This window comes from Panthera leo, chromosome C1 (assembly GCF_018350215.1).
Source record: "Panthera leo isolate Ple1 chromosome C1, P.leo_Ple1_pat1.1, whole genome shotgun sequence".
NCBI classification, from domain to species: Eukaryota; Metazoa; Chordata; class Mammalia; order Carnivora; family Felidae; genus Panthera; species Panthera leo.
Window position 1 is genome coordinate 158354805 of NC_056686.1, and position 13370 is coordinate 158368174.

A 13370-nucleotide genomic window follows, 5' to 3' on the forward strand; every position below is an offset into this window, starting at 1 on the left:
CCAAACTTCCACTGCTGGCCATGGATCAGTTCTGTTGGTTAGTGCCTCCATCAAGGGCTGTAGAGACAGATAGTAGAAGTCAAATTGAGAATATAGAACTCCTGGCAGTTATAAGGCACTTTTGGAGAACATTTGGAATCTCCTAAACCCCATTAACCTCATTGTTTGTTCACGTCAATAACCAATAATTGGCTCAACCTTAGAAGGGGAGTTGTGTTTGCTCCTAAGCAGGCAGTAATACTGGCATAAAACACGTCACTGTAAACTTATTTAGATAATGGTTTTAATATTTTTATTAAGAATACTCTGGAGTAGACTGGATATCTGTTCGGGAACCCATATTTAATGCTAAAAGTAATATCTCATTTCAGGTTTTTCTCAAATATTACCATGTTGAGCAGTTGAATTTGCTGCTACGAGAAGTCATAGGCAGAGTGGTTGTGCTGCAGGCATATGCCAAGGGGTGGCTTGGAGCCAGGAGATACAGAAGAGTCAGAGAGAAGAGAGAGAAGGGGGCCATTGCCATCCAGTCAGGTAAATAAATGGTCCTGAATCTTGGCATTTCATCAAGCACTCAGGCCGCTTGCCTGTTGCTTTTCTCAGTGGCTTCTTCTCTTCCTCCTACCTTCCCTTCCCTTCTTCTTTCCTTTCTTCCTTGCTTCAGCAAATATTTATTGAGTGCCTATTGCAGACCAGTCCCTGGGCTAGATGCTGGGAATCTAGCCATGAGCAAGACTACCGTGGTCTCCGACCTCCACATAAGCAAACAGACGTCACAACACACCGTGATAAGTGCAAGATAGAGGCAGTGTGAAGTGGGAAGAGGTAAAACCCAGATTGTACGGACATGTGCCCCTTCTCCCAGATGACTGATGTGTAATACACACCTCAGGCCCATCACCAAGTTCTCAACATCAGAATCACTAACGCCATTTCCCAAAGGCTTTTCTAGCCCAGACAAAGCTTATAAACCTAGGGAACAAATTGCTCGGCTCTCCCCTACGCCCAGCCCATCCAGTGTCTCTTTCCACACGTGTGTGTCATTTGTGTTACAAACAGCATCTGAGCTCCTGTGCTGTTGCTGAGTGGTTATGAAAGCGTCAGATCTTGTACATAGTGGACAGTTTCCCTTGTGCCCTCATAACCCAGAATGATGTCGTTCACTCTGGACTTCACGACCACACTGAGCAACACCGAAGGCTGTGATGCTAACGGGAGGGACAAAACGGCGAAGTGGTCATGCTCCTGGCGGGCAGCTGAATGCCCCAGTCCTCTTTCTACAGGATTCAGCACATCCCCAGAGGTTTCTTTTCTCTTTCTCTTATCCTCATCCATTTCTTTTGCCTTTTGCCTTTCTACCGTCTATTTTCTTCTCTCGAAGCACTGCTCTTAGCACATGGTTCACTCTCCCCAAACACACGTGTCATGCTACTAATTATTCTCCTTGACTCCCATCGTTATTTTTCACTCCTTCAAATTGATGTTCATACCTTCCTCCCCAGTAAAAAAAATTGGGCAGGGCAGGCTGTTCAGTTCTTCCCCACCATCTCAACAAACCACCCTACCCCAAGTCCTGAAAATGGAGCTTCCTCTGTGGGTTGGAATGACAGGGAACCACCTCAGCTGGGATGGAGGTCCCAATGATTCATAAGTAGATTCCAGTGTTCTGGAAACTCACTGCTGGAGCAAAAATAACTCCTTCTGAGAAGCATCTTGGAAGCCGAGCTAAGAGTACAGAGAGGCCTCTCTTCCCCCATCATCGCTCACGTATCTCTGCTCATTTTGTTCAGGGAGAAAGCAGGAGGGAGGAGAAGAGGGGTAATAGATTGGAGGGAAAACAGCTTATATCAATTCTCTGGCACGTTCTTAAATTAATGTCATTCCTAGCACATGGTTTTATATTTTTAGCCTGGAGAGGATATGATGCTCGGAGGAAATTTAAGAAAATAAGCAACAGAAGGAGTGAGTCTGCGGTTCCTATTCAAGCAGGTAATTAAAACATCATTTTCATAGCGTCCACTTGAAAATATTCTGTGATTAAGTTCATATGAGTTTAGGAAAGCTGAAAGGTTAATAATTCAGGAGCACCGGAATAGAAGGTAAAGTCCTAGTGGGGGTTCTAGTCCTTGTTCTGACACACCCCCCTGCGTGATGATAGCAAGGCTGACAGTGAGCACTTACTGCATACTTGTGGAAAGATGCTCAAAGTAAGTCCTGGTTTATAGAGAGGGGACCTGCGGCACAGAGAAGTGAAGTAACGTGTCCATAGTCACATGGCTAGTCAGGAGCAGAGTCAGCATTTGAACACAGGCAGATTGGACACAGTCAACTTTACATACTGCCAGCTGAACAAATTCCTTTCCTTCTTGGAGTCACATGTCCGTCGTCTGTGAAAGGAGAGCACTGGCTAAAGTCTGGTTAAGTCTGGAAGGTGTCTAATTACCTTGGAATTTCTCTGATTATATGCAAGGCCCATCTTTCAGCATCACAGAGATAAGAATAGCTCAGGGACTTTCCCAGCAAATGGAATTTCCCACACCCTGGCCTGTTTGTGACTAGGGTGGTCCTCTGCACCACCCCCCACCCCCACCCTGGGGTAAGCTGTGGCTCAACTTGGCCTGGCTGCATGAGTGCTCTGAGCTCTGCTTCCTGGCTCGTCTGACCTGTCCCTGGCTCCTGGATGGCTCTGTTCTTCTGCAAATGGCAATATCCATGGTGGCTTCCAGGCTGGGTTCCCTTCATCATTTGAAGCTCTATAATCTAAAGGAGGCTCTGGAAGAAGTATGCTCCAGCATGCCTGGAGCTCTGACAGTGGAGACAGAATGAGAGAGCAGGGGCTAGTCCAGTGGACTCCACAGGCTCAAAGGATAGGGTTTCAGATACTGTTGCCTTGAAGCAAACTCCTTAGTAAAACAGCTGCAATCTTTTTGAGATGGTCCTGCCCAGAGCCTGACTCCAGGAACACTTGTCAGAACTCTCTTAGGCCACTGTAGAGGCCAGACATCTTCATTCAGAACCAAAATATTTGGAAAGAAGGGGGCATCATTTAAATGCAAATGTGTAGCTTTTAACACCATCCCCTAGGAGTTTTAAGCTCTACAACTTCAAAGAGTTCAGGAAGAAGGATGCAATTGTAGTTGCAGCTTAAGAAAAACAACTCAAAGTGCATTTGTTCCCTATTGCCCACCTCCACTCACCACACCACACACACCCCTCTCCACCCCACCCCCCAAAGTCTCCTGGACTGATTTCAGATCCTGCAGTTTGGCCCAAAGCCCAACATATGTTTTAAAATATAAACTTTGGGTTATATGTTGATCCACTGAGTCCAGTGTGTAGAATCATAAAGCAAATTTTCCCTCTCTGAAAACGATCTTTACGGGCTTCCCTGTTTGCACTCTGTTATTGCCAAGTAAGGGCTGCATGAAAACACAGACAGGTTTGCTTCATCACCGGATCAGGTCAGTCATGATTGCGTCGTTCCAGTAGAGCACCAGTGCAGTAGGTACCATGGAAGGATAATCTTGTTTGGTGGAACCAGAGAGAACACATCTCTTTAAGGTACTTCTGTTTTTTTAAAGCTTTGCAATCACCCCATTTTTTAGCCTGGCAACGAGTGTTCCTCCTTATCAGGTGGCATCGGGAGTCTCCAGGGACTTTGGCAGACATGAGGATGTTGAGAGTGGTACTCAAGTCACCCCTCCCTCTTAGAAGTCATGTGGCAGCCAGAGCAAAAGCAGGCAGAGTCCCTTTGCCCTTCAGCCAACACAGGAATCAAGGTGCTGGTTTTGTGTTAGCAGAAAAGATGCATGGGGAGGGTAACAGCATTTGCAGTTTTATTGGCAGATTACTTTTACTTGAGAATGTTTTCCGTATCTTTATATCGGAAGCCATGGTTGTGTTGATCTAAAAAGCAAAGCCAACTCCTTCTAACTTCTCTGTTTTGGGGTGTGTTCTTCTCAAAGCATAACCTTCTCATTACAAGCTCTTCTTCACCCCACGAGAATATTTCTGGGCAGAACAAGCCCCAGACATAGTGCTTCCCTTACTTGTGAAGCCTGCAGGAAGTGACTTAGAGATGTTATCATAGACAGCCATTCTGATTGTTTTTGAAACTTATTCTCTAATTTTTTTTTCAACAAATCATTTCATTGGAAATTTAGATTCTATGCGATGCGTTTCTTTGTATTTCAAGTTCTGGCCCATAGCATTTTTTTGTGGGTAGTGTTGCTAAGATATGTTATATATTTTTAAAAGAGCAGCCCTTGAAATTTAGGAAGCATTTGGCCTACATGTTGCTACAGACCAGCGCATATTGAAATTTGTTTGCCTTTCATCTCCTTCCCAATAAAAGCAGCCGCACAGCTTATCCCTTTAGCTTCCTCAGAACTTCCTTTCAGAATTCCCGATCTATTACGGCACATTCACATACCAGAAACAAGATGCCTTTTCATGCTGTCAACCTTTTTCATCTGAAATGTAAATTAATTCTTGCTGGTATGCCTTGACAGAGATCAAAGTCGGGGTATTAACCTTCCTGGGCTTTCTCTGGGAATCCGTCCCCAGGACTGGGCTGCTACTAAGAGGCCAGTGTCCCTGTTATAGGGCCCTCCTCCAGGAAGCCCTCAGTCTAGGAGCCACCATTTCAAAGGTACAGCGTCGTTTTGTAACTGACCTCATCATTACTTTAAACTAGGTGAGAAATGATCTGCCTGGCTAATTCTTGAAAGAGAGAGAGGGAAGGAGGGAAGGGGATACACACACACACACACACACACACACACACACACGAGTCTGTTCATTTTAATTGTGGGCCCTTCACTCAGATTCCCGGAGCTTGTTTAAGTGGTTTTGACAGCGAGTGATCTCGGTATGGTAGAGGGAGGGACAGGGCTCCAGATTGGAAACCTCTCCCCTTGCTCAGTGGGTCATTTCTTGCCTGTCAGTCTTTGAGGTAGGCCACATTTGCATTTTCAAAATAAACAGATGCCTTTCAAATACATGAGCTGGTGGTCTAGAGATCTCTGTGGGCCCAAACAGTTCACCAGCCAGTGATCAAATGCTGGAAGAGAAAACAAACGGAAAAAAATACCCTAGGTACATACTCATCCATTTCCTAAGTGTATAACATTGCACCAGCAATAAAGGGCCTTTATGAGATGTGAGGAATCTGGAGGAGAGAGAGCTAGGGATCCCAAGCAAAAGTATAGTGTGTCATTTTCCCTTTTTTTTTTTTTTTTTTGCTGGGGTGGGGAGCAACTTTGAATATCATCTTAGTGAGAAATGGCATGTTTCGTGTGTTTTTATTAGTTAATGCTAATAATAGGCTCTTGCCAATGGAAAACATTCTTTTAAACACCAAAAAATTTAAAATTACATACTTTTTAGATCAGGTAAGATTGAAAACGTATTAGTTTTCAGAGAGATGGGATATTCTAAGTAAAAAGTAACAGTTATGTGTCATTCCCTTACTAATCTATTATTTTTTTAATGAACCCTTAAGTGTCAGAAAGTGGATATAACTAGATTTAGTCAAATAAAAATGCACACATTCCTCAGTAAATTGTATCAAAACACATAACTTGCAGGCGATTCATAAAAGGTCTACAATATTTCATTCTTTAAGTTTTTGAAAGCATTGGCCTTAAAATTCCTCCTCTAATTCAAGATCTGTTTTTTAAATGAGAGCAAAGTGGTGGGCCTCCCATCTTGGAGGGGAAATGCCTCAAGTAGGTGACAGTGGAGCCGGAGGGGCTGGGAGCAGAATTTCAAAGAATGTCTCCGGAAAGAGTAGGCTCTTCCAGCCCCCACTCCAGTTGTCCTCCCAACCCCCAGAAGCAGGAAGAGCCCATTGGTTTACAGCATATTTTCATCTAATTGCTTCAGTGCAGTGGAAATTGTTTTCCCTTTCTCTGTGTCCTCTGATCAGCTTCCTACTTACTCTCCTCCTTGGCCCTTCCAACAACACAGATAAACGATAGCCATTTCTCCTTCTGATGCTTTTTTGGGGAGAATGCTTTTTGGAGCATCAGCTGTGACTCTGGCAAGACTTAGGTTTCCTTGAGCCTGTGAACAGGCATTTTATTTTATTTTTTAAAGTTTATTTATTTTTGAGAAAGAGAGAGAGAGAGAGAGAGAGAGAGAGAGAGAGAAGACATGCCAGTTGGGGAGGGGCAGAGAGAATCCCAAGCAGGCTCTGCACCCTTAGCACAGAGCCTGATGCAGGACTTCATATCATGAACTGTGAGCTCATGACCCAAGCCAAAATCAAGAGTGGAATGCTTAACCCCCTGAGCCATCCAGATGCCCATGAACAGGCATTTTAAACTGGATTCAGCTGGAACTGCTGGGTGCATCATATGATACCGGCCAATGAGAGTTGCTTTAAATGCTGCTTCCAGAAGGGAAAGCAGGCATCATGTCCAGATAGGTTCCAGCACACTCAGATACATTTCCAGATAGCAGCCTATCAGAACCTGTTTAACTACTTTTAGAAACTTGACCCTACTTCATAATAAAACCAAATTTTTAGTATTTAAAGCTGCTTGAACTTTTAAACCTCTCTGGGAGTAAGGCCTCCTCCTAGCCTTTTCTAACTTTAAAAGGTTGGTTCCTTTAGCACTGTTGGTGAATTGGCAGTGACTGGGTGGTTGTAGTAATTTCCTAGAACTAGATTTCTGGAAATATCCCTAGGTGTGCAGGACAATTATATTTTAAATTTGGAAATTTCTTTCTTCCTTCACTATTTGTTAAGTATCTACTTTATGCTGGAGCTACCATGGTGAATGATGGGATTTGATTTGGAGCATCAAATTTTCATTTTCTGATACAGAGGGCTATAAAATATCCTGTCCCCTAGAGAGATGATGTTTGTATAAATCAGGTACTCTATATTATGCCAACACATATTGGGAGGAAATTCTGTAAAACTTCAGTGTAATACAATGAGCCAAAATCATTATAAAATATAGCTGAGGATTTACATTGAAATAACCCATGTTTCTTGAAGGTAAAAATGATCACAGAAGATATTTTTTCATTCTTACAGAGCTGTGTGTAAGCAGATTGTTGATCACAAGCCAAACAGTAGAGGAAGGTCAAGTGAATGTACCATTGAAGGAAAAGGCCCACTTTGAACTAACAAAAGGAAAACAAGCACAACCTCTTTCATTCCTCTCCTTTCATTGCTGTTTGCCATTGTATCTCTATTCCATTGTTTCTTGACTCATTCCATTTCTGTCTCTTAGATTCCTGATTATTTCACACACACACTTGCCTCCTCAAAATGTGAGGAAGACAGCTTCCAAACTCTTCCTGTCCATTGGGAAGGAACCAGCTACCTCTCCTTTCCTGGTGTTTTAGGTCCTATCCATTCGAGAGTAAAGCAACATCCAGGGGAAAGTGTTAACTGGTGTATCCAGGCTTGAGATGAGCTATGAGGTGCACACTAGCTCCACTGCCTTCTAAACCTTTGTTTAACAGAAGACAGAATACCTTCAGGTTTATGCAAGGGATCTTGCCCAGTCCATCTGCACACGGCCTGGGTTTCTCTAACTTTGTAGGTAAAAAAGTTGGGACTAATTTCTGACAGCTATAGGCTTAACATTTTGGAGGGGGAAAATGTTTGTGGGGACCAGTATTGTGCTTTACTTGGGAAAATGTGCATTGTTTATGAACAAGACATGTTCAGAGACATGTACGACATACAGGACAGGACATATGGAGCTCCCCTGAAGCTTGGCTTAGAGGAAGTGGTATATAGCAGAGAGAAGGCCTGACCTGCAGCCTCAAGGTTTCTGTTAAGAAATGGCCTCTGCCAGACCTCACTTGGGCACAAACAGTAGAATTCTTACCATGAAATGACTTGGGACGCAAAGGAACGTCCTTTGCTATGAAATCAAATGTTCGTGTTTGAATATAATGCCCACAGGGCAGGGTGCTATTCACCTAATGCACAGAGAGGACACTGCAAAGCCAATGTGGACTCGAGGTCTGCTAATACCTGATATCATGTTGATGTGGCACAGAACTGTGCTCAAGGTGAACCTTTGGTGCATCTGTACCAGCAGGACTCAAGGTTAAAATTTCAGAGGAAGTCCATGAGTGCTTCAATTTCGAATCATCTTTTCCATGCTGGACCTCATATAGAGCTGCAGAATCTGGCTAAAAAGAGGTGCTGCCCAAAATGGCATCTTTACCACCTCAACCTTGAGTGAAGCAACATGATCATGATCAATAACACACTCAGGTTGCCTTTATTCTATGGAATCATAGTTATTTAGGCTATATCCACCTAATAGTAAAGAAACATTAGGGGAAAAAATGAACTGCTATGGCAAGAGTGATTGGGCTTCTTTTCCTCAAAAGACTCCTGTGTGTAGAAAGGCAAATTTTGTTTTTCCCTTTAACAGATGAAACAGAAGCACAGGGAATTTAAATAAGTTGTCTCCCCTTATGTGTTATTTGAGCTTAAGAATTGGCATCAAAGCCCTCTTCTGAGTCCTCACCCAGTTCCCTTTTCAGTAGACCACACTCTACGATTGGTTTCCATCTTGGATATGGCACATGGACATAGGGTACCAGCTTTTGGAAGAGCTCTATATACCAACCTAAGCAAGCGGACTTTGGAATCAAAACAATTGACTTTAACCAAAAAACCCCAAAAATCTGATTTAAAAATGGGCAGAGGACCTCAATGGAAAGAAGACATGCTGATGGCCAATAGACATATAAAAAGATGCTCAACATCACTAATCATCAGGGAAATGCAAATCAAAAGCACAATGAGATATCACCTCACACCTGTCAGAATGGCTAAAATCAAGAAGACAAGAAATAATAAGTGTTGATGAAGTACGTGAAGGAAAAGGAACTCTGGTACAGTGTTGGTGGGAATGTAATTGGTGTAGCCACTATGGAAAACAGTATGGAATTTCCTCAAAAAATTAAAAACAGAAATACCATATGATCCGATAATTCCACTACTGTGTATTTTCCCAAATAAAGTGAAAACACTAACTCAAAAAGGTATATGCACCCCTATGTTTACTGCAGCATTATTTATAATAGCCAAGATATAGAAGCAACCTAAGTGTCAATCTTGCCATTTGCAACAAGACAGATGGACCTAGAGAGTATTATGCTAAGAGAAACAAGTCAGACTGAGAAAGACAAATACCATATGATTTCACTCATATGTGGAATCTAAAAAAACAAAACAAATGAGTAAATAAAAAGTAGAATCAGCCTTTAAATACAGAGAACAAACTGATGGTTGCCAGAGGGAAGGGGTATAGGGAGATGGGCCAAATGGGTGAAGGGGAGTGGGCTTTTAGGTGTAGAATGATTAAGTCATGGGAATAAAAGGTACAGCACAGGTAATATAGTTGATGGTATTATAATAATGTTTTATGGTAACAGATGGTAGCTATAGTTGTGGTGAGCATAGCGTAATGTATAGAGATGTTGAATCACTGTGTTGTACACCTGAAACTTCTGTAACATTGTAATTCCACTATACTCAAATTTTAAGAAAAAGGAAAGAAAATCAAGCAAACAGGGCACCTGGGTGGCTCAGTCGGTTAAGCGTCCAACTGCAGCTCAGGTCATGATCTTGCAGTCAGTGAGTTCAAGTCCCGCGTTGGGCTCTGTGCTGACAGCTCAGAGCCTGGAACCTGCTTCAGACTCTGTGTCTCCGTCTCTCTTTGCTCCTCCCCCACTCACACTCTGTCTCTCAAAGATGAATAAATGTTACAAAAAACAATTAAGAAAATCAAGCAAACAAAAGCAATTGACTTTAATTCCCAGCTATGCCATAATTTGTTATATGGTTTGGGGAAAAGTACTTAACTTCTGAGCCTTAGTTTCCTCACCTATAAAATGGGACTCATTAAGGCCTAATTCTCAGGACTGTTGTGAAGATGATTACAAATAATATCTGCAAAGCATCTTGCATGGTACCTAGTACCTGGTAGATATTCACTAAATGTTAGCTCCCTCTCTGTACTCCCTTCCCAAATAAGAACTTCACTGGGAAAAATAGTCTGTATAGTACTCTCTCTGTATGTGTGTATATATATATATGTATATATACCTACATCTATGTAAGTGAGCATATATATTATAACTTCAAAAAGATCAAACTATTTCTCTCACTTTTGGAGGAAAAAATAGTACCTGTTAAATCTTAAATATAGTTACAATAAAACATTTATAACAGAGAATTTTCCATGGTGCCTGGGTGGTTCAGTCAGTTAAGCGTCTGACTCTTGATTTTGGCTTGGGTCATGATCTCCCAGTCGGGATCTCACAGTCCTGAGATTGAGCCCTGTGTGGAGCTGAGTGCAGAGCCTGCTTGGGATTCTATCTCTCCTTCTCTCTCTGCCCCTCCGCCACTCATGCGTGCTCTCTGTCTCTCTTTCTCTCTCAAATAAAAAAATAAAAATAAATAATTTTCCAAATCTTAACTTATGTCTTGCTTATCTGACAGGAAAAGTTAAAAAGCAACAATATCATGTGAAATGTTTCAGGTGGTTTTGTTGTTTCTGTAAAGAGCTGTGCTCCATAATGCCAAGAGCTTGATTCATTTGTGTAGAGAAATTTTTTCACTCACCTCGACATTGTTAAGATTTAATGGTTTAGTATGCTACTGACATCATTTCCCCATTCACTGGTTTGAGGCCCTTCTGTAACTCGTTCTGGAAAATAGCAAGTCCCCTGCTCATCTTCTTCCATGAAGTCAGAAACTCTAAAATCCAGGAGTTAAATATCACCCAGATTTGCTGCCTGCTGGTGTGGAAAGCAAGTCGCCTTTCAGATGTCTAAGGAGTTGGAAGATCTCAGTGTGCATATCATACTTAACCCACGGTGACGGGTGATTGGCAGCATAACAGCTGAGCGACAGCCATTTGGCTGGGAGTTCAAACCCCAACACGAAGAGCCATAGCAGGATCATGGCTTGATTTGCTGTGGCCGTGAAGTCTAAATCACCGAGCACAGAGGTGGAGGCAGAGGTGACAGCTGGTAGCCATTCTCATCAATAAAGTTGTGACGGTTGAGATGTACAAGCAACCAGAGCCTGCTAATTTCATAGACTTTGAGCCAAGTACTTAGTGTCAAAACCAGCTATGGTCAATGATACAAATGGCTCTGAAGGGTCCCTCGTCAGCAGCAGGGCTCTCCCCACCAGACTCTTTCTTCCTAGTGGGTGAGAAGTGATTGGATCCTGCTTTCCAGGAACAATCAGTTTGAGAAGACCTTATTTTTTTAATTTTTAAGTTCTGGTGATTTTTTAAAAGTCATATTTATTGAGGTGTAATTTATATACAATAAAACACAAACAGTTTGATAAAATTGGATGAACACATACAGTCAGGTAACCCCCTCCACAATCAAGAAAAAGAAAATTATGAAAAAGCTCTCTCATGCCCTTTCTGTCACCATCCCTCCCACACCCTTAGCTCCTGGTGACCACCAATGGGTTTTCTGTCCCAATAATTACGCCTTTTCCAAAATGTCATAAAAACGGAGTAATATAGTACATAGACTTTTGTGTCTGGCTTCTTTCACTTAGCATAATGCTTTTACAGTTCATCAGTGTTGGTGCATTTAACACTAATTTGTGCTTTTTCATTGCCGAGCAGAACTCCAGAGTATAGATATACCACAATTTTGCCAATTACCAGCTAAATGATATTTGTTTCCAATTATTAGTGACAGTGAATAAAGCTGTTATAAACATCCAGACCTTTATCTTTTTAGGGAAGACTTACAGGAAAGTAAATAACTTTGATTTATGGGAAACAGGAGCTGTTTAAGCTAGAATGAGCCTAGAGGTGGGAGTTATTTCCTTCTTGACTAACAAACGGTAACACTTGTTTTCCTAACATGTTATTTTTGCATAGCAATTTCCAGTTTATACAAGGCATTTTCATTCACCTTATTTTTGTAATTATCAGGCTAACCCTGAAAAGTAGGTTGGGAATCTTACCCCATTTTACAGATGGTAGCTAAGAAACACTGCAGTCAAGACTGCCTCAGTCCTGATCTGGTATCTTTGCCCCAAACGTTTTCTGAACAGGAACATCCTCTCTGTGCAGAACACTCTGCTAAATGCTTTTGGGGTGGTCACAAAAACAACATTAAAATTATTTTTTTTCCCACTAAGAGGGGACAGTCTGATGCTCCACATCATATGTCAGCAGGAAAATGCAAATTAAAACAACAAAATACCATTATACACCTATTGGAATGGCCAAAATCTATAACATTGACAACATCAAATGCAGATGAGGATGTGGAACAACAGGTACCTCATTCGTTGCTGGTAGGAATACAAAATGGTACAGCTACTTTGGAAGACTGCGTGGTGGTTTCTTATAAAAGTAAACATACTCTTACCATATGATCCAGTAATCACGCTTTTTGATATCCACCCAGAGGAGTTGAAAACTTAACGTCCACACAAAAACCTGCGCACAGATGTTGGAGGCAGCTTTATTCATAATTGCCAAAACTTGGAAGCCACCAGGATGTGCTTCAGTGGGTAAATGGATAAATAAACTGTAGTACATTCAGACAATGGAAATTATTCAGTGCTAAAAAGAAATGAGCTATCAAGCCATGAAAAGGCATGAAGGAAACTTAAATGCATATTACAAGGTGAAAGCCAGTATGAAAAGACTATGTACTGTATGATTCCAAATATATGACATTCCGATAAAACCAAATCTATGGAGACAGTAAAAAGATCAGTGGTTGCCAGGGATGTAGGAGGAGGTTAATACGCAGAGCCCAGAGGATTTTTAGGACAGTGAAGATACCATATGACACCATAATGATGGATATATGTCATTTCTTGTCCAAACCCATATGATATACAACATCAAGAGTAAACCATAATGTAAACTATGGATTTGGGGTAATGAAGAAGTGTCAGTGTAGGTAACAAATGTACCACTCTGGTGGGAGGTGTTGAGAGTAGATGCATATGTGGGAGCAGGGAATATGGAGAAATCTCTGTGCCTTCCCCCCTCAGTTTTGCTGTAAATCTAAAACTACTCTGAAAATATTTTAAAAAGGAGGTGGGAGAAACAGTCTCAGATGGAACCAGGACGGACACATCTGCCCCAGCCTTAAGAGGAGTACTAAGCCAGAGCCAACTAACACAACCACAAGAAACAATCTATGAAGCTTCCTCCAATCTTTTTTGTGAGCAGGCAGGGCATAAATTCTATGAAGTAAATCCCATTGAAGGCTGCTGGGAGTCAGAGAACAGAGTGACAGTCCCTGGATGCTTGAAGGCAAGGGGAATTCCCCAAACAGTGATGTTCCAGGGCAGACAAGAAACTCATCTCTAGGATAAGAGAAAA

The 13370-nt window shown here is 41.9% G+C and overlaps 1 protein-coding gene across 1 annotated transcript in view; it reads left to right on the forward strand.

The window, feature by feature from the left end:
* MYO3B (myosin IIIB) overlaps nucleotides 1–13370 on the forward strand; it is a 226165-nt gene that overhangs the window by 87296 nt on the left and 125499 nt on the right. Inside the window, exons 16-17 of the mRNA XM_042949071.1 lie at nucleotides 372–534; nucleotides 1909–1989. Coding sequence (XP_042805005.1) covers nucleotides 372–534; nucleotides 1909–1989 — 244 coding nt within the window. The remainder of the gene's footprint in view (nucleotides 1–371; nucleotides 535–1908; nucleotides 1990–13370) is intronic.